This window comes from Ctenocephalides felis, unplaced genomic scaffold (assembly GCF_003426905.1).
Source record: "Ctenocephalides felis isolate EL2017-DRISC unplaced genomic scaffold, ASM342690v1 CF-g0.4_SCAFFOLD_01886, whole genome shotgun sequence".
Classification (NCBI taxonomy): Eukaryota; Metazoa; Arthropoda; class Insecta; order Siphonaptera; family Pulicidae; genus Ctenocephalides; species Ctenocephalides felis.
In genome coordinates, this window is record NW_020538040.1 from 2,301,416 (window position 1) to 2,326,168 (window position 24,753).

The following is a 24,753-nucleotide window of genomic DNA, read 5'->3' on the forward strand; positions in this document are numbered from 1 at the left end:
ACACATCCATTTTTTCTGAGGTATGCCAAAATGTTCAGAAACCTTCAAAACGTCGAGAAATGTAAAAATTTTGATTTCGATTTTTGGACGATTACTATAACTTACCCTACGGGAAGTTAATTATCTGTTGTTTTGCTGCATTCAATTTGTATGCTAATTTCATCGGTTGCATGTTCGTTTTGTTATAAATAATTAAAATACAACAATAGTGTTATATATTGCTAGAAAGGTAATAAAATTGTCTACAAATTTGTTTAATAAATCTGTCTACAAAACGTTTAATAACTTTTCAAACAAAATTAATTAAGAAAAATTAGTGAATTTAGAATTTGGTTAGACATTAATGAGTTTCGTCAATTTTTTGTTATAATAACATAAAAGTCAAAATTTTATAAAAAAAATCTACTTACATCCATAACGACTTTAATACTCTGCTGCCCATGGAACATCATAAAATAAATCGGCAACTCCTCAAACTTATCAGCCCAATAATCAAACTCCTGCAGATTATCATCTAATTTAATTCCACTAAACTGCTGCAGCATTGCTCGAGCCAATCGTGCATTCTGGATCTCAAAACTACCCCATAGAGTACTAACCTAAAAAATAAAAGAAAAAACTTATTATTAACAATATATAATACTAATATTATATTTTAATTATTTATAATAAAATAAACGTGTATATAAAAAAGTGCAACCGATGAAACTAATTCATATACTAATTTGTTTATAAAATGTTTTAAAATTACTGCATTTAATTTTGAACAATGTACCCAACAGCATGAAGTTAGCCGCGGGATGGTACTGTAAACACTTTTTTGACCGTTAGCATTTGAATTTGAATTTACAATATAAAGTTTGTGTTTTATAATTAACTATAATATTCTATGTTGTGAATAATTTTGTTTGAAACGTAGTAAAGTGTTATATACAGATTTGTAGATAATTTTATTGGCTTTCTAACAATATGCAACTATATATTATTATTTACCCCTTGCATTGCCAAGTCCAAAGAATATTCGCTCATAAATGTAGTCTTTCCACTGCCCGTAGGTCCTGTTAAAACTGTCAGCTCACCTCGTCTGTGTCCTTTTAATATTCGATTCAAGACAGGATAACGTTTCCATTTGACACCAGCTACCTTATAATAGATAATGAATTAATAACAAGACAGTTGAAGTTACTTTTTGGCAAAAATTAAGATTTAACTTATATGCTTCCCATGTCGTCCGAACCTAACACTACGCTTTTCCATACATTTTTACTTAGGCTCGATTACGCATGGTAAGCGTTAGTGATATATTTTTAGTACAAATGTTAGTGTAATTTAGTGGTGTAAATGGCATTTTGCCTTGAGGCGAGTTATATGAATTTGATGGTACGTGGAGATAGTAGATTTATTCAATGAAAAATTAAATAAACTTATAATCGAGTCACTTAACATAGACCTGTAATATTTTAGCATCCAGTACAATTTCAGAGATGTGTATATTAAATTTATTTTATTTTTAAAAGATTCTACTAATCAAAAATAAAATAATATAAGAAGCTACAAATTTTACTGACAAAGGAACTAAATATATCTAAAAAAATAAAATTTAACAGATTAAAGAAAGAGACTTTTCTGACGAGCAAATTAATTAGGAGACTCTACTGTCAAGCAAATTAAAATATCTGATTAAAAAAGGGACTCTACTGACGAGCAAATTATATTAATCAAGATGAAAAAGGAATCTACTGACGAACAACGTTTAATATCAATGTATTAGATTAAAAAAAGGACTCTACTAGATCTTGTAGATTAAAAAAATGACTCACTGTTCAACCAAGGCAAGTTTATGATTAAAATTCATTTGAAAAAATATATGTATACATAAACTACGGATGTTTTGTTAATTTTTAGCCTTACATAAATAAAATATGAGTATAAAATATTTGAAGTCAAACTTTTTAACTCATATTTGACCGGCAGTACGAAATATAGCTTATACTCTTGCAACTTTTGAACAGTTCATCCAAATTCAATGAAATATTCGGCAAATTTGTTCAAAATTAAACAATCTACAATATTGTCTAATGTCACAATGCCCTAAAGCAACTCGGTATACTTTAAAATTGCAATTGAAACCAAACAAATGATTCGAGTGTAAAGTATACTAGTTTCCATACAAACTACGATATGTCACAGATTTTTTTCATACAGTGTGCATTGATATCTTGATTTGGAATATAGTACATTGGTGAAAATTTTTGTTTCAATGCTTGTAACTTCTAAACCATTCGTTTGATGTGAACGAAGCATTCGGCAAATTTGTTCGAAATTAAATAATTTGCAATGTTGTCTGACATTATGAAGCCGTACAACAGCTCGGCATACTTTAAAATAGCATTTGAAAACATATCACGTGTACAACTTTGCATCCGCCGTTATTGTGAAGAATTCGTATCGAAAAACGGCGGAAGCAAAGTTGTGTGAAATTTAAAGCACTGATGTATCATACATGCCATAACTTCTAAACCATTTGTTTAATATGAACGATGTCTTCGGCAAATTTGTTGAAAATTAAACAATTTACAATATTGTCTAACATTATGATGACCTACAACAACTCGGTATACTTTAAAATGTATTTAAAAATGCATTACATGTACAACTTTGCTTCCGACGTTATTGTAAAGAATTTCCCTTGGAAAAACGGCGGAAGCAAAGTTGTACACATAATACACAATAATGCAATTATTTAAATTCCCATACCTTTAATGATTTAATAATGATAACAACTAATTAATAGATAAAGTAAATTCAAATTACAAATATAAATGATCAAAACTGTTTAAATTAAAATGTGTAATTCAAAATTCACGACTAATTATATTATGATTAATATAAGTTCGTACTCTGTCCTGTTTCCTTTCATATTATGTTCGTACTCTGTCCTTATTTATTAGTTTATTATCTTTCATTTATTTTAAGATAATCACAAACCAGTTTTGTATACAATCCAATAATCTTCACTTCGCCTAAAGTTAGTTTTAATATCAAAAAAGTTGTTAATTAAATTTAAACAAAACTGTTTATATTGAAATGTCTATTTTAAATTTCGCGCGCTCGTTGGGAACTGTCAACACCGTATGCGACAACTTCATATATATATATATATATATATATATATATATATATATATATATATATATTTATGCAGTAATTTGTTGTAAGAACCGTAAGAACTATTTGCACATACATTGTTTTATTTAAATTAAAGTTATAATTAAATAAAGATAAAACTAATTACATATTGAATGCAGCAAAACAACTTATTATAATTTGTATATAAAATGTTTTGAAATTACTGCATTTAATTACGAACAATGTACCCGACACAATGAAGTTAGCCGCGGGTTGGTACTGTCAACTCTTTCGCGACCGTTAACATTTGAATTTGAATTTATGGTATAATATTTGTGTTTTTATCATTAATTGTAATATTATATCTTTATACCAATATCAATTATCAAATTATCTATATTACAAGTATTTGTAAATTATGCGATTGTTTAAATTTCCATACCTTTTCTATATTTTGCAATTCCAACAGAACATCTTCTCGCAAAGCACTAAAACTTGTGATAGCCTTATGCCAAATCGTTTGGGCATTTGATAAAATCTGTTTTAGATCTTGTTTTGTACTTATCGCTTGGTAGGGTCTTTGTTGATTTTCTGTAGGCCTAAAAATATGAAAATTTATATAATAAATAATAAATATAATTATTTAATACTAATAAATTATACTAACTATATTTTATAATTACATACAATTCAATTAGATAATTTCTTGTAACATTTTTTAAATATGTACTTGATATACCTATGGTTATGTGAGTTAAGTAACAAGAACGTAATATAAAGGTAACGTGAACGTAACAGACACGTAACATAAACGTAACATTAACTTAACTGTGTTGAAACAGTTTTAAAATAAATGTAATATAAACTCGATTTGTAAATAAAGATAAAAGTCTGTTTAGTTGTTAAAAAAGTCATTTTCTTGTTTTAGTATAAAGTTTTTCGCATGATATACTTTATAACCTGTTGTAGAGTTTTTTTGCAAAGTGATTAAAAATTTTACTAGATTTTTAGGAAATCTACAATTTGCTCGTCAGTAGAGTTCGTTTTATACAAATAATTTATAATAAGTTTAAGTAGAGTAGAATTTTCTTACTAATATATTTTATGAAATTCAGTTTGCTAGTCAGTAGAGTCCTTTTTTATATATGATTTTCAAGAAATATCACTTTGCTCGTCAGTAGAGTCCTTTTTTATATATAATTTGTAAGAAATAACATTTTGTTCGTCAGTAGAGTCCTTTTTTATATATAATTTGTAAGAAATATCAGTTTGCTCGTCAGTAGAGTCCTTTTTTATATATCATTTTTAAAGAAGTAACAGTTTGCCTGTCAGTAAAGTCCTTTTTAATGAAAAATCTGATTTGCTCGTCAGTAGAGTTCCTTTGCTATTAAAAGTTTTTTTAGTTTGTTCGCCAGTAGAGTCCTTTTGCTAATAAAAAAATTTTAGTTTGTTTGCCAGTAGAGTCCCTTAGCTATAAAATAATTTAAGGTTTGCTTGTCAGTAGAGTCCCTTTTTTGTATAAATATTAGTTAAAAATATTAATTTGTAAGTCAGTAGAGTCCCCTCCCTTTTAAAAAAAATTCTAGTTTATTTGTCAGTAGAGTCCTTTTAATAAAAAATATTCTGATTCGCTCATCAGTAAAGTCCCTTTGCTATTAAAAATTTTTTTAGTTTGTTCGCCAGTAAAGTCCCTTAGCTGTAAAATAATTTAAGGTTCGCTTGTCAGTAGAGTCCCTTCCCTTTTTTATTATATAAAAAAAATTCTAGTTTATTCGTCAGTAGAATTCTTTTTTTATTACCTAATTGACTAATTGACTTTTTTATTGACTAAATTGACTAATTTGCTCGTCAGTAGAGTCTCTTTATTATTACAAAAAAATTCTAGGTTTTCGTCAGTAGAGTCCCGTAGCTATAAACAAAATCTAATTTGCTCGTCAGTAGAGTCCCTTTGCTATTATAAAAAAAATTTAGTTTGTTCACCAGTAGAGTCCCTTAGCTATAAACAAAATCTAATTTGCTCGTCAGTAGAGTTCTTTTGCTATAAAATAATTTAAAGTTTGCTCGTCAGTAGAGTCCTTTTTTATGAATAATTTGTAATAAATCCCAGTTTGCTCGTCAGTAGAGTCCTTTTATATAAAATATTTTCCAGTTCGGTCGTCAGTAGAGTGCTTTTCCTCTTACCTTATAAATAAACAACGTTTTTCGCTCAATTTCTTTGCAAAATTCCTCGAAGTGTCCCAATTATTGGCATCGTTTCCAAAAAACCACAAAATTAATTTTGAATAATTCTCAAGGGCCGGAAGACATTGTTGGGGTAACGATTTTAAACCGTAGGGAAGACAAACAGGAGTACCTGAAGGATAAAAAATATTTCTCTTTAATTATTAACTAAAACGCTAACAATAAAAAGTATAATGAAAATATTTTACTATTAATTTTCTGTGTATGCAACGCCAAAAAATCCTTAATCGATAATACTAAAACGGCCGACTTGGAAGCACTAGTTTTTGTTGAAGTAGAAGTTTTCTTCATAGTTGCAAGTCCACTGCAACCCACTGGTGGTAAAGTTGATTCTCGACCGTTTAAACTATTTATAACCTGTAATAAAAATATAAACAATATATATTAATCTTTATTATAAGTAGTATATAAATTATTTTTTTATCTACATTATTTATACTGTCAACTGTCAAAATCTAACATCACAAGTGTGAAGATAACATTAGTTTGACTTCACACCTATAAGTACACCACGCGGTAATACTAATTAATTTGAACTGCCTGAAGTTATTTTGATAGTGTTGCCGTATGAGATTTTTTTTGTTTTATTATTATTTGTATTTATTTTAAATATTTACCTTGAAGCCGTCTAATTGATTGTCGGCATTGTGTAAAGGAAAGTATATATTTTCATGTTTCTCATCGACACGAGCCTCTGATTGTACAATTATATCTGCGGGAATTTCCTATAAAATAAACATATATATATATATATATATATATATATATATATATATACATATATCTAGTTTGCATGTCAGTAGAGTCCCTTTTAAGACAGAAATTTACAAGAAATCCAGTTTCCTCTCCAGTAGATTCTATTTCTATATAAATAATTTCTAAGGAGCAAACTAGGTTTTATAATATTTATGTAAGAAAGGATGCTACTGACAAGCAAAGTTAAAAAATAGTGAAGATAGTTTAATAACTAAAAGGGATTTTACTGACAAACAATTTAAAGAGAAACATTGTTCAGTGAAAGATAAAGAACTCTACTAACAGGAAAACAAAACATTAAGGCATTTCTATTGTGACGAAAAAGGGCTCTACTAACAAACGAACTAAAATATTATGAATTGTTCTATGATTATAAAATGATTTTATTCTTTATTAATTTAAAAAAAAATCAAATGTTCAATTATCTTACGAAAGAGCTTTTATTTATTTGCTCCGTTGTTTTATAGTTGAAACTTCAGCAAAACGTCTTAATGACAATGAAAGCAATTAATTTGAAACCAGAATCCTAAAGCATTTAAATTAATAAAAACTCTTACAATTTATTTATGTAGAAAGGAGACTCTACTGACGAGTAACCTAGATTTCTTCTAAATTATATTAGAATTTTTTTTTGTTTAGAACTCTACTGACAATCAAACTATGTAAATAATACTCTACCAATGGGGATATTAGAAAATTAAATATAATATAACCTATACTATTATATTATTATTATTACTGACGAATATTAGCAAACTAATGAAATAGAAAAAGGGACTCTACTGACGAGCAAACTGAAAAAATATGAAGAAAAAAATTCTACCTAAGAGCGAATGATCTAAAAAAAACCAAAAAAGGAAACTCTACTAAGTTGAGCAAAAAAAAAAAATGACAAAAGAAACTTTACTGACAAGCAAATTAAGAAAAATGTTAAAAAAGAACTCTACTGAAGAGCAAATTAAAAAATTATTGAACACAATGTCATTAGACAAGAAAAGAACTCTAATGACAAACAAATTAACAAAAAGACATATACTAAAAAATAAAGAAAAAAATCTACTCCACTATAACATTAAGAAAAAAGTGTTAAAAAAAACTCTACTGATGATCAGATTTGGGGAAAAAATGATAAAAAAAACTCTACTAATGAGCAAATTAAGAAAAATGTTAAAAAAGAACTCTACTGACGAACAAATAACTAAAATTGGAAAATCTTTATATTAAAAATTATTATCAAGTTGGAGTCGTCTGTAGAGCAAACATTTTTTGATCTAACAAGTGAAAAACATTCTATCGATTTCATTCATTTTTTACTCAAATTTTTGGAACATTTTAGAAATACTCATGTTAATAATGAACATGCAAAACTATTAATTGAAGCGCGGATTATCTAAATGTTAATATTGAGAGCTAAAACTTTCAGAAGATATTCTTTTATCAATTTGGAAGCATTTGAGCCCTTGGGAGCAACAAAATTCCCAAAAATGTCCATATTAAGGACCACCATAAAATATATATATATAAAAAGAATTCAATGACTAATTATTACTATTTCACTTACCTCTAAATTAAACCTCCTCAAAAAATCCTCATCCTGTTTAACCATACTTTCCGTAACAACCTTTGTATCCTTTATTAAATAATCCCACTCCTGCGCTCCTCTCGCCCTACAATTACAAATCTCACTCCTAACATTCTGCAAATCGATTTTAAACTTCGCAGACTTCTGCTGCGCTAAAAACCTCTCCAAAATATTCCATTGATTCGTATACTTGCATTTCGGACAAATAAATAAACCTAAAAAATAAAAATAAAACATAATTAAAACCAAAACAAATTTATTTATCCATCGATCAATTACCATTACCTGTAGTTTTGTTTATATAAACTCTATTCTTGTTTTCGTTTGTGTCGACTTCACAAAAGGGGCACTCGGTGACAATGTTGACAAAGCCATCTTCGAATGTGACTTTGTTCGATTTCAAAGACTTCTTTACATTTGTTATCGAGAAGTCTGTGTGCAGGTCTTCGGATAGAAAGGTGCTGAAGGGTCTTTTGGAGACTTTTGAGTATACTTTTCGGAGTTTTATGAAGGTTTTGAAGTTGAAAATGCTTTTTTCAACGAACATAATGGACTTGGGTATAACCTAGAAAAAGCATGAAGAGAAATTTATTTAATTTGTACCCAAAGCACTAAGCATAATAGTTTTAGGTAATACTAAAGCCTTAAGCGGCATGTATAGAATACATTTATGTTATTATAAACCTCTTAAACTAAATTTATTAATAAGATTTAAGAATAAAACTTGTAAGTGCAAATACTAACCTCAAAAACTTACATGTTATAAATTATTAGTTTAGACATTAGCAACGTAAAATAACACACGTTTTATAAACAATAATGTTGTACAAACATATTTATATCTACTTTGTTATTATTTAACACGTTTTGGCTGTATTTTGTTATTTTTAAACATTTTCTGCGCGCTTGACTACAAAACTGTCAAATACAAACAGCGTTACCATCTCCAAATTTTTTTGTTAAATATAAATGAAAATCTAAAAACATAATTTTAAACAATATTGTTGTACAAAGATAGTTGCATGATAGTTGTTTAGATTGTTTCTAAATATTTTAGTATATAATGGTTGCTTGTGTATGTATCTGCATTTTATTACAAATATTCTCTTTACTTCAATTCATATTTCGCGCGCTCATCAACTGTCAACGCGACCTGTCACCCGCCGCCATCACTGCCGCCATAATGCAAAAAACAAAACACTAACAAAATTTTGTTAAATAAAACCAATTTTGTAAACAAATTTTACGTTCTATCATATTTAAATATATTTTTAATAATGTTGCAACCTACAAAGTAAGTTTTATGCATTTCCTTAACATATATATGTCTATTATATTACATAATGCTACATAACCTCATCGCGTGTCATTTTACGTCATGTCATTTACGATTTCAGCTTAATGGGGTACTTGTCGTCTTTTCGTTTATTATTTAGAAAATACAGTATCGTTGTGCTTTTCCCGACATTTGCAGCTGGCTCGATTTACGCGGACTGGTCTAATACACAAAAGTGGAAAGCTAGCAAGAAATTGCATTGAAAATGGGCTTGTTTGGATTCACAGTAAGATAAATGACAACAATTAATAATAATATACTTAATAATAAATACACCTGCTTTATATGCATAATAATGTCGTCGTTTATGTGTATACTGAATAATTATAATTATTGTTTTTTATTAGACTCACCACATCTGGATGATCGTACCCCTAGCCGGATTCTATTTAGGAAAATTAATCGATGACTCTGAGACCCGAAGGATGACATTGTTCCGTGACAAGAGTGCTCTGTATGGTGGTCGAGTTAAACCCGGTGATCCACCATCCTGGCCCTGAACGGAAATTTTAAATCAAAATTATTAATTAAAAATTGATTCAATCGAGATAGTGGGTTTGCGTTTTGTTAGTTGTATTTTAATTCTTAAAATAAAGTATGTAAATTAATAAATGGATGGAAGAGTTTTTATTTTAATTTTTATTATTAAAAATTTATTTATTAATTATTAATTAGCATCGTTAATTAAAATATGTTTTAGGAATCTTGGGAAAGATTTGTTCAAACAAATACTAAGGCATTTAAATCGAATAAAAGAATAAAATTAAATTATTATACAGAATTAAAGTATTAAACAAAATTAAATACTAATTGTTCACTTTTGTTTGTGCAATAAAATCTATATTTTTATTTAATTAATTCTTGTCTCAAAACAACTCTAAAAAGTTTGCATGTGGGGTCTCATTTAAAAGGTCTTCAAGAGCACATTACAAATATATAAAGAATTTTGAATTTTGACTAATTTTGTTTAACAAAATTTTCAAAAAATTACTTTTACAATTAGTGTTTAACAGGAATCTTGGGAAAATTTTGTTGAAACAAAGACTAAGGCATTTAAATCGAATAAAATGACAAAGAAATTAAACACACATTGTTCCGTTGTATCTATTTTTTTATTTAATTAATTCTTGTCAAAATTAATCTATTAAAATAAACAAGATTGTAACAAAAATGTTTTCATATCAAAATCCAAAAAATTTGCATATGGGTTCTCATTTGAAAGGTCTTGATGAGAACATTACAAAAATATAAAGCATTTTGAATTTTTCCAAATTTTGTTTAACAAAATTTTCAAAAAATTACTTTTACAATTGGTGTTTAACAGGAATCTTGAGAAAATTTTGTTGAAACAAATATTAAGGCATTTAGATTGAATAAAATAAAAAAAATGCAGAGAAATTAAATACACATTGTTCCCTTGTATCTATTTTTTTTATTTAGTTAGTTCTTGTCTCCGCCATTTTAAAATTAATCTATTAAAATAAACAAGATTGTAATAAAAATATTTTTGTGTCAAATTCGTCCAAAAATTTTGCATGTGGGGTCTCATTTGAAAGGTCTTCATGAGCATATTACAAAAATATAAAGCATTTAAAATTTTTCCAAATTTTGTTTAACAAATTTGCAAAAAATTAGGTTTGGTGTTTAACTCTCTATAATATTAGTTTCATGGGTTGCATGTTCATTTTGTTATAAAGAATTAAAATATAACAATAGTGTTATATATTGTTAGAAAGCTAATAAAATTATCTACAAATCTGTATATAACGTTTCAAAACTTTTCGAACAAAATTCAGCAACAGAAGTCTGTAAAGTTGAAACTGCAGTTAGCCATTGGTGGTTTAGGGGTTACATTTTTGTATATTTACGTTTATATTGCTAAAATTTGTTTTACAACATATATATTGTTATATATCGTTAAAAAGCTAATAGAATTATCTATAAAATCTGCATATAACAATTTATATCATTTGGAACAAAATTATTTATAAAATATTTCTAAACTTTCAAGTGACATTTTATTTTATCGGTTTAATCGGTTACACTTTTTTATACCTACGATTATTTTATTAAACAAAATTAAAATATAACAATAATATTATATATCGTTAAAAAGGTTATAAAATTGTCTACAAATCTGTATATAACGTTTAAAAACATTTCAAACAAAATCATTCAAGAAAAATTTGTGAAGTTTAAAATTTAATTAGCCATTGGCTACATTTTTTTTGTTTATAATTATTGTAATAAAATTTGTTTTCAGAGTTATTTATAGTGATATATTGTTAAAAAGTAGATAAAATCATCTATAAATCTGTATATAACAATTTGTAAGTGTTGGAACAAAAATATATTAAAAAAAAATTGATTAAATTTTGAAATTAAACAACGAGTTATGCCTAGTTAATATATAGTGTTTGGTCAAACATTTTTTTAGATTTTAATTATTTTTTCAAATAATTTGTTTCAACATGTATATATTATTATATATTGTTAAAAAGTAGATAAAATTATCTATAAATCTGTATATAACAATTTGTTAGTGTTGGAACAAAATTATGCAAAAATAAATCGTTAAATTTGAAATTAACATCATCGTAAGGCGTCCATATTGTTTTAGTTTTAAATTTCTTTTATACATGTTGACAGTTGCAAAAACAAAATGTCTACTTGACAGTTCCTAATCTAACATGGCGGCTTGACAGCTCTAACTTGGAATTAATTCGAGTTATAAATAAATGTCCGTGGTTTATATTTATATATATATTTTGTTTAAATTTAATTAAATATATTATAAGTGTTATATATCATTAGAAAGCTAATTAAATAATCTACAGAACTGTATATAACAATTTAAAACCCGTAGAACAAAATTGTCTGCAAAACGTGTTTAAAATTTGAATTTGCAAAATTTATAATTTGTGAACTGAGACAAGATGTTTTTTATATTCCAAACTTTAATAATTTATCGTACGCCGTAATCATCTGGTGGCGTAAAAAATAGGAGATTTATAAAAATAATATTATTACTGAGAACATATTTTTTAATCTTATAACTTTAATAAAGTTAAAAAATACTTAACATGTTAACAAACATATATGACAGATACGATTAGTAGAATTTTTTAACCGAAAATAAAACTTTTGCATTTCTTCAGGTTTCAGAGGTTTCTGAACATTTCAACACAAGAAAATGCTTTGTGAAATAAAATATTTCAGTGAAAATCAAATCATAATATGAAATAATATAGATTTTGTAAAAAATAATATAGTAATAAATACAAATACAAATTTTATATATTGTAAATTTGACTAGTTTTATACAAAATTTGCATAGGACTATATTAAACTGTTTATGAGGAATTTTAGTAAATTTTATCTACATTCTGCTAAGCTAAACAAAAAATAGTGTCCTAAACAAAATTTTTGAGTAATTTAACAAAATTTCAAAAAATGTCCCGACAGATTCCATATACTAAAAATTCATATAATATATTAGAGTGAGTTCACGTTAGTTTTAAACAAAATTTTCAAATAAAACCATATTAAACTGTTTATATACATTTATAGAAAATTTTATCTAGTTTTTGGTTAGGTAAATAAAAAAGAGTGCCCAGGACAAAGTTTTTGAATAAATTAAAAAAATATAAAAAAATGTCCTCTCAAATTTTATATACCAATATATTAGGGCGTGTTCACATTAGTTTTATACAAAATTTTCCAAAGAACTATATAACACTGTTCATATGAATTTGTAGTAAATTTTATCTAGATTCTGCTTATCTAAATGAAAAAGAGTGCCCCGGAACAAGATTTCGATTAAATTAACAAAATTTGAAAAATTGACCCCACAAATTTCATACGTGGTAAATTTTCACAATATATAAGGATAGGTTTACATTAGTTTTACACAAAATTTTCCATGGGGTTAAAATAAACTGTTTATACAAAATTTTAGTAAATTTTATCTAATTTCGGCTAAGCTAATTAGAAAAAAATGACCCATACAAATTTTTTGAGTAAATTAACAAAATTAAGAAAAATATTCTGACGGAATCCATATATTATACAAAAACCGGACATAATCTATATATAATATATTAGGACTAGTTCACAGGATTGAATTAAAATTAAATATTGAAAATATAAGGTTAGGAAATCGAGTATTTGGCAAAAACATAAACTTCTACGAAAAGTTAAAAAATATAAAAATAAATATGCAAGTAATAATAGACACAGATATTACATATAATAATGCAAGTGAATATAAATATATGAATATATAAATATATAAATATATAAATATACAAATATAAACAAACATAAATATATAAATAACAATTATACTTAATGCCATAAATGTATCATTACATTTGCACCAAAAACAATTTATACCCAAAACTACATTCATTTACCATTTTGAATTCCCCGCGCGCCATTTTTATCGATATTTCGCACCATAACCAAAAATATCGATATCTCTGTCAATCCACCTGTCGCCAACTTGTCGTCAATAAAGGGTGCATTCGACTTGGACGCTTACGCGCTGTGAGCGCGCCGTGAGCGCGCTTTCATCGTTCGACTTGGCGCTGTGAGTGTCACATAAGTACGCTCGTAGCACCATCGTAGGATGCTCGTAGCACATATTTTGCGCTCACATACGCTCACGCCACAGAGGTAGGGCAGCGTGAGCGTGAGCGTCAGTTGTTTTTACTATCTGTCATTTCATTTGTTTATTAATTGTCAAATTCTTTATAATTCCGCAAAAATGGCAAGCTGTATGTCACAATTATTTTTTAATATTAATATTGATATTAATTAATTTTAAATTTAGTTAATTTTAAATTTTAATTTTAATATTACTATTAATTAAGCATGAGCTGACCAAATTTCATTTATTTATTAATTGTTAAATTCTATATAATCCCGCAAAAATGCCAAGTTGTATATCACATTTATTTTTTAATATTAATATTAATATTAAATAATTTTAAATTTTAATTTTAATATTACTATTAATTAAGCATAAGCTAACCAAATTTCATTTATTCATTAATTGTTAAATTTTTTATAATCCCGCAAAAATGCCAAGTTGTATAACACAATTATTTTTTAATATTAATATTAATATTAATTAATTTTAAATTTAATTAATTTTAAATAATTTTAAATTTTAATTTTAATGTTAATATGAATTAAGCATAAGCAAACGAAATTTCATTTATTTATTAATTGTTAAATTCTTTATAATCCCGCTGAATGATCCAGAAAGTAATAAAATTTACACAATTACCGTTACCGCCAGTTGCCGCCATTTTGATGCTTATTGACGCTCACAGTTTCCAAAACGAACGGATTTCAGTTATCGATTCTGAGCGCTTATCGGCCAAGTCGAACGCTAAAAATTCGTGCTTATAAGCGTGAGCGCTCACAGCGCGTAAGCGTCCAAGTCGAACGCACCCAAACAAACACCTGTTTTGACAGTTGAAGTCTGTTGATAACGTTTTTATTTACAATTGTTAATAAATATATATAATTATGCAATTAACAGACTATGAAGTGTTGTGTATAATAGGCTCGGGCTCCTTTGGAGTCTGTTATAAGGTAAAACATAAGAAAAATAACCAGGTTTATGTTTGGAAAGCAATCGACTACGGTTGCATGTCAGAGGACCAAAAGCAACTTTTAGTATCCGAGGTAAATTTATTAAAAGAACTCAAACACCCCAATATCGTACAGTATTATGACAGGATCATACACGCGCAGACACAGATTTTATATATAATAATGGAATTCTGCGAGCAGGGTGACTTGGCTAAGTTGATCACAAAATGTAAAGACACGAATAGTTGTATCGAGGAAAGGTTTGTATGGAAAGTTTTGTACCAGACAGCTAGGGCTTTGCAGGCTTGTCACACCCATAAATCCCGCTTAACAATTTTGCACCGGGATATAAAACCTGCTAACATATTTCTTGACAGTCGTGGTAATGTTAAGCTAGGTGACTTCGGTTTAGCAAGAATAATGGAAAAGGATAGTTTTAGTGATACTGTGGTGGGTACTCCTAACTATATGAGTCCGGAGGTTATTAAAGGTGCTAAATATAATAAAAAAAGTGATGTTTGGTCTTTGGGTTGTCTGGTGTACGAGTTATGTGCTTTGCAACCACCGTTTTTCAGTGACACGTTTGTGAGTTTGTCTGATAATATTAAGCAAGGACGTTTTAAAAAGATACCTAAAGACTACACGGATGATTTACACAATGTTATAAAGTTGTTATTGAATACAGATTGCACGTACAGGCCTTCTGTGGAAATTATTATACACCATCCCACTGTTTTATCAAACTTGAGCACAGAATTCACGTCCCCCATTGTTAAAAATATAAAACGAACGAGCCTTTTAGATAAATTAAACAATTGTGATAATGTTTACCAAAACGATTTACACCTACACCAACAAAAAACTGTGTCTAAATCTGATTCCGATCCAAAAACTTTAGCAAAAGCTTTGGAGACTTTTAAAAGTCCTCACGATTTAACCGAAGACACTTTCAAACAAGTCTGGTTAACAAAATTGGAACAAATACGTCAACGAGAAGTTAATTTGAAGCAAGCCGAAGCTAAACTTTTGGAAAAAGAGAAATTATTGGCAAAGCGTGAGCAACGTTTGGAACAATTAAATGTTTTAGCCAAAGAAAAGCTTGCTAAAGCCGAGGCTTTGATTAAAACGTACAAAACAGGCAAGTGTTTACGTCCTAGACGAAGGGCACAAAAAATCGATTATCTAGATCTCGACAGCACCCTTTCGGCTGACACAGGGGACTGCGAGAGTATAATAGTACCTCCTACAAAATTAGAACCGATTAAAGAAACTATTCTTAAAACTGATGTACAAATTTTAAACGATGAACTTAACAATAAACCTGTTAAGAAGAATTTGTTTTCAGTTTTTAAATCCCAAAAACAAACTCAAGTTGTTGACGGTAAAACTAAACAACAAAAGTGTCTCGATGATAATAAAGAAAACTTTTTACCCTCGAGTGTGTGGAATGCGGATAACAAAAGAGCAGCCTTTGAGCTTCTCGCTTTGCTGAATTCCCAAAGTCAAGACGATTTGAACATTAATCGGATGCATACGAGTAAAAGTGCTAGGAATGATTGTCGAAGGAAGTCTATGATTGTTTTGAAGAAGAGTACTGTATTGTAATTGAATGAGTGTGTACACAGCCTAATGTGTAAGGTATATTTTTTATATCTTGTTAAATTACTCAAAAATTTTGTGTCAGGCACTCTTTTTGATTTAGTTTAGCAGAAACTAGATAAAATTTACTTAAATTCTGTATAAACAGTTTAATTTAACCCCATGGAAAATTTTGATTAAAATTAATGTAAACCTATCCTTATATATAGTGAAAATTTGAAATTGTAGGGACATTTCTTTACATTTGCTTAAATATCTTGAAAATTTTGTCTGGAGCACTCTTTTTGAATTAGTTTAGCAGAATGTAGATAAAATTTACTAAAGTTTTGTATAAAAATTTTACTAAAGTCCTTTGGAAAGTTTTGTACAAGACTAATGTGAACTCAGCCTAATATATTGAAAGTGCAACAGATGAAACAGCTAATACAAAATGGCACTTGAAAATTTAGAAATATTTTGTAAATAATTTTGTTCGAAACCTAACAAATTGTTATATACACAGTTGTAGATAATTTCATTAGCTTTTTAACGATATATAACAATATATATGTTGTGTAACAAATTTTAGCAATATTTAAGTAAATATAAAAAAATGTAACCACTAACCACGAATGGCTACTGTTTCTACTTTACAGATTTATTATGCTAAATTTTGTTCGAAAAGTTTTTAAACGTTATATACGGATTTGTAGACAATTTTATTAGCTTTCTAATGATATATAACACTTTTAATATATTCAATTAAATTTAAAAAAAATAACTATAAATGTAAACCACGAACATTTATTTGCAACTCGAATTATTTTAAAATTGGAGCTGTCAAGTGTCCATGTTGGATAAGCAACTGTCAAGTAGACATTTTTGTTTTTGCGAAACAATATGGACGCCTTATGATGGTGTTAATTTCAAACTTTAACAAATTATTTTCGCATAACTTTGTTCCAACACTAACAAATTGTTATATACAGATTTGTAGATAATTTTATCTACTTTTTAACAATATATCCCTATAAACAACTCTAAAGACAATTTTTTTTACAATAATTATAAACATAAAAAAATTTAACCAATAAAATCCATCAACGGTAACTAAATTTTTAAGTTCATAAATTTTTTGACACTCTTTTTTGTTTATCTTGACAAAATGTAGATAAAATTTACTTAAAATCCTTATAAATAGTTTACTAAAGTCTTATGCAAAATTTTGTATAAAAGTAATGTAAACCTATCCTTACACATTTGAACAAAGTACACGTCATAAGTATTCAACGAAAGTGTAAACCCAATTTATTCTTCAAATAATTTTCAAAATTACATTATTTGTTGTAAAATGCTCAAATTTGAGTATGTCACTCTCCAATGGGAACTACTATGATCACAAATATTAAAATTGACGAGTTTCAGAACAAAATATTTAGATATTAATAAAAAATACAATTATATTGTTTGAAAATGCATTCTTATGTACTTTGGAGACAAAATAATTAATAACTCAAAATGTTGTCAAAGAACCTATTATTTTTACTTTATATTATTATAATATGCATATTAGAGAATAACATACAAAAATTTTGGACTCGTACGTCCTGAGGAGCTCGTTAAAAAAATTATTTTGTCAAGAGATACAATAAAATCATTAATTTAATATATGAAGAATTCGTGACATTTTTTTACATACATTTTATTAAATTAACTTATTAATTTTTACAAATACTACAATAGCGGTTTCTTCGTATTAATATTTAAATATTTTGTTCTGATACACATCAATTTTAGTATTTGTCGTCTTAGTATATGCATTGGACAGTAACATACTCAAATTACATCATTCTAGAATAATAAAATACTATTTTAAAAAATATTTAAACAACAAATTAACTTTGACAAAATGAATTTTGTTGGGGCATTCTTCTACATTAAGTTAAATTACTCGAAAATTTTGTCTGGAACACTCTTTTTCGTTTTTCTTAGCAGAAACTAAATTAAATTTACTAAAATCTTGAATAAACACTTCATTAAAATCTTTAACAAAATTTCAATATATAAATAAATCTTACTGACAAAATATAATTTCTATTTTTTCTGTTATTTTAATTGCACAGTGTGTTACAAGCTTTAGCCTAAAGCCGCACACACACTTGACATTTTGTATATAACAATTGTTTTTAACTTTATATGCAGCCGGTAGAGTGTGGCGGAGGCTTTAGCGTTGTAAAGCGTTTTTCATACTTGAACTTTGGGATTTTTTTGTAACAAAATCAATATTAATTGTCTAAAATAAGATAAAATTTATCTCAATTTTATAAAAATTTAGATCTAGTATATTTATTAATTTTAGTAACAAATGGCATGTTTGATAATAAAAATATTGTCGTTAGGAATAACAATTCGTGAAAAAATTCATAATTGTAATATGAATGAAAAATGCAGTATTATAAATTGTAAGCGGATTCATATAAAAATGTTTAAGTATATAAGTTAACATAAATGTAAATAAATATAATTTATAGTAATTATCTTGTAGTAATTGTCTTTAGCAAAATGATTGTATTACTTCAATAATAAATAAACATGAAGTATAAACTGTCCAGAAAATAAATATTAATTCTTAGTAATAAGTGATCAATTAATTAATTTGGTAATTAAGTTTAGATCTTATGCAATATTTCAAGTGATTTGTTTATATAATAACTAATTGTTGCAATAGAATTTAAATATTGACACAATATAAGTATTAATAGAGTTATAGCTAATAATTTATTTTATAATTGTACATATAATAAAATTTGTAAAAATGTTAAAAAAAGTAAATATAGAGTTATTTAAGTGCCAAATCGAATTGAAATAATTTTTATACGATTTATATTTACACAATAAATTTAATAAAAATACAAACTGGATATACTATTAATTTATTATATTATTATTGCCTGTATTTATGAATACAATTTTTTGTCCACGTTTTCGGGCGCACGGATCAACCGATTTGAATGGTTAAAAAAAACATTCGATTCCTATTGATAGGGAGATGTGCTGATTAGTTTTTGGCAAAGGCAGGTCCAGCCGTCTCGGAGATACCGAGCTAAATGTGTAAAAATGAGCAAAAAATTGCAGTTTTTGAAAGAATGAAGCATCCGATTTGAATAATTCGTTTACCATTCGATTCCTATTGATAGGGAGATTTGCTGATTAATTTTTGGCAAAGGCAGGTCCGGCCGTTTCGGAGATACCGAGCTAAATGAGCAAAAAATTGCAGTTTTTGAAAGAACTAAGCGTCCGATTTGAATGATTCAAAAAACGTTCTTCTGCATTGGTGTATTCGGTTACATTTTTATATGTTTAGTATTATTCTGATAGAATTCATTATTATACTAATGCAATATAATATATCGTTAAAAAGTAGATAAAATCGTCTATAAATCTGTATTTAACAATTTGTTAGTGTTAGAACAAAATTATGCAAAAATAATTTGTTAAACTTTGAAATTAAAATTTTTGTAAGGCGTCCATATTGTTTTATCTTCAACGTTTTGGTTTATATTTATATTTATTTAGTTTAAATTTAATTAAATATATTAATATTATTATATATCATTAGAAAGATAATTAAATTATCTACAACCGTGCATATAACACTTTTTCAAGTTCAGAACAAAATTATTTACAAAATAGTTTTAATATTTGAAATCAAAATGAAGTGTCATCCTATAATAATAGTTTTATTGATCGCATTTTTTATATCTACGATTATTTTAATATAAATAATTAAAATATAACGATAGTATTATATATTGTTAAAAAGATAATAAAATTTTCTTCAAATCTGTATATAACATTTAATAACTTTTCAAATGAAATTAATTAGGAAAAATTTGTGAACTTAAAAATATAGTTAGCCATTGGTGGATTGCATTCGTTACATTTTTTTTATGTTTATAATTATTGTAATGAAAATTGTCTTTAGATATATTAATCGGGATATATTGCTAATAAGTAGATAAAATTATCTATACATTTGTATATAACAATTTAAACCGTTTAGAACAAAGATATATTAAAAAAAAATGAAATTTTAAAATAAAGAACGATTTATGTCTAGTTCATGGTCAAACATTTTTTCAGTGTTTAATTATTTTTTTAAATAATCTGTTTCAATGTGTATATATTATTATATATTGTTGGAAAGTAGATAAATCTATCTAAAAATCTGTATGAAACAATTTGTTAGTGTTGGAACAAAATTATGCAAAAATAATTTGTTAAACTTTAAAATTAAAATTTTCGTAAGACGTCCACATTGTTTTAGTTTAAAATCTTTTATTCATGATGATAGTTCCAAATAATTCATGTTATAAATACATTTTATATTTATATTTATTTTGTTAAATTCAAGTAAATATATTAACACTATTATATATCATTAGAAAGCTAATTAAATTGTATACAAATCTGTATATAACGTTTAAAAACTTTTCAAACAAAATTTTGTAAGAAAAATTAGTGAATTCTAAAGTTTAGTAACTAGTTAATTAACATTTTAATTCATTACTAGCAACAAATTTTATATATTTAATTTAAAACACAAAAATAAAAAAAAAATTAAATAAATTGCTAAGTATTAATTAAATATTAAATTCATTATAATTATATTTGAAAAGTTGACAGTTGCAAAATTCAAAATGTCTACTTGACAGCTCCGAATTCAACATGGACGCTTGACAGCTCAAACTAACTAATTTGACATTTTGCACAAAAGTAATTATTAGAGAACTTTTTATACTCAATTTAAATTAAAAACAATACGCACAATTAATTTTAACAAATGATTGTGAAAATAAACTAACAATTAACATAGATAAAACAAAATACATATATTTCAAACATAGAAAAAATACTGAGAACACTAAACTAAAAATTGAAGTAAATAATAGAGCAATAGAGGAAGTGGAAAGCATAAAATACTTAGGACTGATAATAAATGAAAAACTGACATGGACAGACCATATAAACAAAATAAAAAGAAAGATAGGAACAATAACAGGGGCATTGAAAAGGATCCACTCTTTCGGCAAAAAAAATAAAATACTAATTCTTAAAACGCAAATAATACCTATAATTTTATATGGCATAACAACATGGAGCCAAACAACTAAAGCAAACCTAAATGACATACAGAGAATAATGAATAAAGCCATAAAAATAGCATATAATTTACCACATCTAACACCCACCAAATACTTGCAGAGAGAAACAAATAATCATTCACTAAATAACATAATTAAAATAGAGAAATGCAAACTAATACACAAAATGAAATTTAACCGAATTAAAACAAGTGCAACAATAGACACAAATCAAGATATACATGAACACTACACGAGACAACACAACAATTTTCACATTGAACGCAATAGAAAAAAGAATTTGAGAGAAAATGTCATATGGAGTGCTACCAAAATATATAACGAATTGCCAGACTATATTAAGATGACCAATGATAATGATAATTTTAAAAGAAAAATAAAGAAGTACTATATGGAAATTGAAGAAAAAGAAGACTGAAGAGTTATATATAGATATTATATTAATGAAATAGATATTATAGTCAAATGAAATGTAAATATTATATGAAAACTGTTTTTCATAATCTCTCATACCAGGCACCTCTGTCTGACTGAGATATGAAAATAATGTATATATGTAAATAAATAAAATAATATTAAAAAAAAATTATAATTTGACAGTTGCAAAATCAATAATTTTGACAGTTTCCAACATGGACGCTTGACAGCTCCAACTCAGCGAGTATCCTCTCCATTTTATTTAGAAATGTCTTAATGACAGTTCTTTTAAAGGTTATGTTAAAACCAATTAATTTTTTGTTGATTTAATTACACAAAAATAAGCTATTTACGGCTTCATTGTTTATTTTAAACGTCCGTACATAATTATTGACGTACCAAACACAACAATAATGATAATTTACTCGTTTAATGTGCGTCATAAACTTGTGACAAATCCTTTGTTTGATAAAAGACACACTTAGGGCTCCAATAATCGTTTGTATATACTAAGTATTATTATTGTTGCAATTATGAAGTTTAATGACAAAGAAATCGCTCAATTAAGCGAGTCCAAATGTGATCTCGAAGGAAGACTGAATTACAGCAGGCCCAAATTCAATCAAAACGGTTGCAAAGAGAGATGGTTTAAATTAAAATCTAACCTCCTATATTATTTTGATATAAGTGATACTGGGAAAGTCAACACGAAGCAACCTTTAGGGCTCCTGGTGCTGGAACAATGCCAAATACAATTAGAGATGCAGACGGCAATGCCTTTTGCATTTTGTATTGTGTTCCAAAACGATTGGGATCGAAGACATGTTTTTTCAGGCAGATCTGAAGAGCATGTCTTGGAGTGGATTAATGTGCTCAAAACAGCCTCGTATGAGTACTGGAGGACCCAGTTGTTCCGTTTGCAGAAACGTATCAGTTTGCGTACTGGAAAAGATCCTTTGTTCATGGTACCGAGAAATAAAGGCTGTGGGGATCATTGGATGCAACAGACAGGCTTCCAATGTCACTTGCCTGCTCAAGAGACTTCTTGGGTTACTTTTGAGGACAACGCTTTAATAAAATTCTCGCCAGAGAAAAAACCGGAAGCAAAACCCTTCGATAACTCTTGGGAGTTCTTTGAAAACCTCAATTTCGGCCAAGAGAACCACAAAAACAACAACGTACAATCCCGAGCTCAATCCGTGGGTCGTTTCAACCCCTTCGACACCAACCTAGCCCTACCCCAGCCCCCAAGACGTAGTAAATCCCCCAAACTTCTACGATCCCAAGTACTTGCCAACGAGTTGCACAGAACCAAAAGCGATAGCAGGATCCACGACAGACCCATTGCCCCCTTGAGAAAGAAGTCTTTAGGTTCGAAACAAGGCTCAAAATTTTATTTATCAGATGATGATGATTCTGATAACAGTGTCACGATTAATCCGATCTATCAATCCACTTCGGAGATTGTTTATGATTTTAATAATAAGAAGCCGGATAATGACAAATGTACTGAAGTTAATTTGATAGATTTATAACATTTAATTGTATTCGTGTTTTTTGATTGTATATATGATGTAAGTATGTATAAATACATTTTATGAAACTACTTAATTGTGTGTTTTGGTCGAAGATTACGTAAACAAGGCGTAAGTGGCATTTTATGTACATATTTTATACTAAAATGTATAAAAGTAAACGTTTCAGTTTACAATTTTCCAAAGTTTAACCAATTTTTTCTAGACAATTTTGTTTTAACAGTTTTTAAGTGTTATAAACAGATTTGAAGATAATTTAAATAGTTTTCTAATGATATATAATAACGTTAATATATTTAATTAAATTATATTAGAATAAATTTAATCTTAAAATAAAGCGTTGAGGATAAAACAATGTGAACGCCTTACAAAAATTTTAATTTCAAAGCTTAAATTATTTTTGCATAATTTTGTTCCAACACTAACAAATTGTTATACACAGATTTGTAGGTAATTTTATCCATTTTTTAACAATATATTATAATAAATAACCATGGAGCTAAAGTTTTTTACAATAATGCTAAATATGAAAAAATCAACCATAGAATTTCACCAAGAGTAACTAAATTTTTAAGTTTACATATTTTTCGTATTAAATTTTGTTCGCAAAGTTTTCAAACGTTATATACAGATTTGTAGATAATTTAATTAGCTTTCTAATAATATATAATACTATAGTAATATTTTAATTTTTTATAATAAAAGAATCGAGGATATAGAAAAGTGCAACTGTGCAAAGTGATACTGTAATATGAAACTTCATTTTGATATCGAAGTTTAAAAGTATTTTGTAAATAATTTTGTTCGAAACTTTATAAATTATATATATTATAAATATTATTATATACAAAGTTGTAGATAATTCTGTAAGCTTTTTAACGATATATAAAAATATATATGTTCTTGAACAAATTTTAGTAAAACAAGCGTAAATTTAGAAAAAATGTAACCAATAAATTTCAAATTTCACTAATTTTTCTCATTTAATTTTGTTTGAAAAGTTATTAAACGTTATATACAGATTTGTAGATAATTTTATCTACTTTCTAAAGATATAATATTATAAATAACCATAAAGAAATTTCTGAACAAAAAATGTTAAAGATAAAAAAAAGGTAACCGATGAAATCCTAACTAAATGTTCAAATTCATAGATTTTTCGTAATAAATTTTGTTAGAAAAGTTATTAAACTTTATATACAGATTTATAGATAATTTTATTAGCTTTCTAACAAGATATATCATTTTTGTGATATTTTAATTTTGTATAATAAAATAATCGTGAATATAAAAAAGTGCAACTGAAGAAACTAATAATATAAAATGACACTTTAAAGTTTAAAAATATTTTGTAAATAATTTTGTTCAAAACGTGTTAAATTGTTAAAAACACAGCTGTAGATAACTTAT

General features: G+C 26.9%; 3 protein-coding genes and 1 pseudogene across 3 annotated transcripts in view; 3 read left to right on the forward strand and 1 right to left on the reverse strand.

The window, feature by feature from the left end:
- The window catches only part of LOC113378354 (twinkle protein, mitochondrial-like), a 49,052-nt gene extending 40,462 nt beyond the window's left edge, over window positions 1–8,590 (reverse strand). Inside the window, exons 1-9 of the mRNA XM_026618891.1 lie at window positions 8,453–8,590; window positions 7,994–8,273; window positions 7,688–7,923; window positions 5,988–6,095; window positions 5,559–5,727; window positions 5,311–5,482; window positions 3,572–3,728; window positions 994–1,143; window positions 411–599 (exon numbers count right to left, since the gene is read on the reverse strand). Of these exons, the coding sequence (XP_026474676.1) occupies window positions 411–599; window positions 994–1,143; window positions 3,572–3,728; window positions 5,311–5,482; window positions 5,559–5,727; window positions 5,988–6,095; window positions 7,688–7,923; window positions 7,994–8,255 (1,443 nt within the window). The 5' untranslated portion in view covers window positions 8,256–8,273; window positions 8,453–8,590. The remainder of the gene's footprint in view (window positions 1–410; window positions 600–993; window positions 1,144–3,571; window positions 3,729–5,310; window positions 5,483–5,558; window positions 5,728–5,987; window positions 6,096–7,687; window positions 7,924–7,993; window positions 8,274–8,452) is intronic.
- A 526-nt stretch (window positions 8,591–9,116) lies between these two features.
- Window positions 9,117–9,667, forward strand: LOC113377983. The gene is made up of 2 exons (XM_026618462.1): window positions 9,117–9,270; window positions 9,392–9,667. The coding sequence occupies exons 1-2, from the start codon at window positions 9,250–9,252 to the stop codon at window positions 9,542–9,544; spliced, it is 174 nt and encodes a 57-aa protein (XP_026474247.1). The 5' UTR covers window positions 9,117–9,249; the 3' UTR covers window positions 9,545–9,667.
- Window positions 9,668–14,539: 4,872 nt separating this feature from the next.
- Window positions 14,540–16,253, forward strand: LOC113378359 (annotated as a pseudogene).
- Window positions 16,254–22,151: 5,898 nt separating this feature from the next.
- LOC113378362 lies at window positions 22,152–23,343 on the forward strand. Its single transcript, XM_026618897.1, has one exon. It carries the CDS (start codon window positions 22,342–22,344, stop codon window positions 23,341–23,343), a length of 1,002 nt encoding a protein of 333 aa, XP_026474682.1. The 5' UTR covers window positions 22,152–22,341.
- Window positions 23,344–24,753: the final 1,410 nt, after the last annotated feature.